General features: G+C 39.7%; 1 protein-coding gene across 1 annotated transcript in view; it reads right to left on the reverse strand.

Annotated features, from left to right (window-relative positions):
• The window catches only part of SPTA1 (spectrin alpha, erythrocytic 1), a 98,522-nt gene that overhangs the window by 36,174 nt on the left and 61,052 nt on the right, over window positions 1-1,296 (reverse strand). Inside the window, exon 30 of the mRNA XM_023725345.1 lies at window positions 5-92. Within this exon, the coding sequence (XP_023581113.1) occupies window positions 5-92 (88 nt within the window). The remainder of the gene's footprint in view (window positions 1-4; window positions 93-1,296) is intronic.

Genomic DNA, 1,296 nt, shown 5'->3' on the forward strand with positions numbered 1-1,296 from the left:
AGGCTGTCTAAGGAGTCCTTGTCATCTGATCTCAGGAAATTCTCACGTGCCACCATCCAGCTCTCAGCCTGATCACATTTCCCTTGGAACAGCTATGGGGAATGAAGTTAGAAGTATATGGTACATTCATCATTCATTCTGGGGGGACAAAGGAGATGATTTTACTCTCTCCTGTGATATTGTATTGACATAAGAGATCCTGCAGGGGGTACTTATATTCTTCTAAGAATTGTGGGTCCGTGTGTTTATGTGTGTGTGTGTGTGAGAAAGAGAGAGAGAGAATGATAGAGAGACTGAGAATTGGACTGTAGGGTAGATTATAGACAGGTACTTAACCTCACCTCTACCTACCATTTCAATATGCTAATTATCTTACTTGTGTGGTCATTAATTCCCTGGAAACTTTTTCTGGGTTCTGGCCCCATTCAGTCATTCATTCACTTGTCGAATATATACTTTTACATATGGGTATTTACCTGGAATAATTAACAAATGCTGTTAACTTTGTTCAAAATGTCAACAGCAATGCTTGTTACTGCCAGCGTAATTCTTAGACAGTAGTAAGGCCTTCAGAGACAGGGGTTGGGTATTCCTAAGGGTTTCTAGACACCAGAGCTTTGGAGTTCTCATTGGTGATTTGGTGGTTTTAGGAATAAGGAGAGTAGTCTCCTCCACCTTCTGGAAGCTTCCACCTCTAGGAAACATTGACATTCTCTATTATTTCAAACATTTAAAATTGGCAGACATATCTGAGAAAGACCTGAGCTACATAATTCTCAATAGTTGCTTTGGAGCAGTATCAGTGGCGAGATGAGCTGTGGATTTTTAAGAACAAGAAAGGGTCTGTGAGTCTTTGCTAAAGATAAGCAGACTTTATTTTATGACAATCATCTACTCATCTCTCAAGTCTCTGCAAGTCAGAGATATGTGAAATTTAGATGAGTTCGGGGAAAATCTCCTCTGACCTAAGGTAATTTAGAGGTATTGGGACGATTAGGAAAAGTAGGGTTGATGAAGTAAAGACTCTCTTTGTGAAAGACAACGACATAACAAATGAGAGGGAGTCATTGAGATGTTTGGAAAAGAGAACAATCATCTTCATCAGTCAAGAACAGACTGGAGTTTGTGTGCTTTTATAGCCACAACTCAAAAACCCTGAACATTCATGGGCACAGACAACACACACACACACGCATGCACGCACACATACACACGCAACATCCATACCATGAATTTTAGCTATTTGGTTCTTTTACTCCTCTCTGAACACACATTTTATATAAGCTATATTCCATT

The sequence above is a fragment of the Trichechus manatus genome, unplaced genomic scaffold, assembly GCF_000243295.1.
Source record: "Trichechus manatus latirostris isolate Lorelei unplaced genomic scaffold, TriManLat1.0 scaffold00300, whole genome shotgun sequence".
In the NCBI taxonomy this organism is placed as follows: domain Eukaryota; kingdom Metazoa; phylum Chordata; class Mammalia; order Sirenia; family Trichechidae; genus Trichechus; species Trichechus manatus.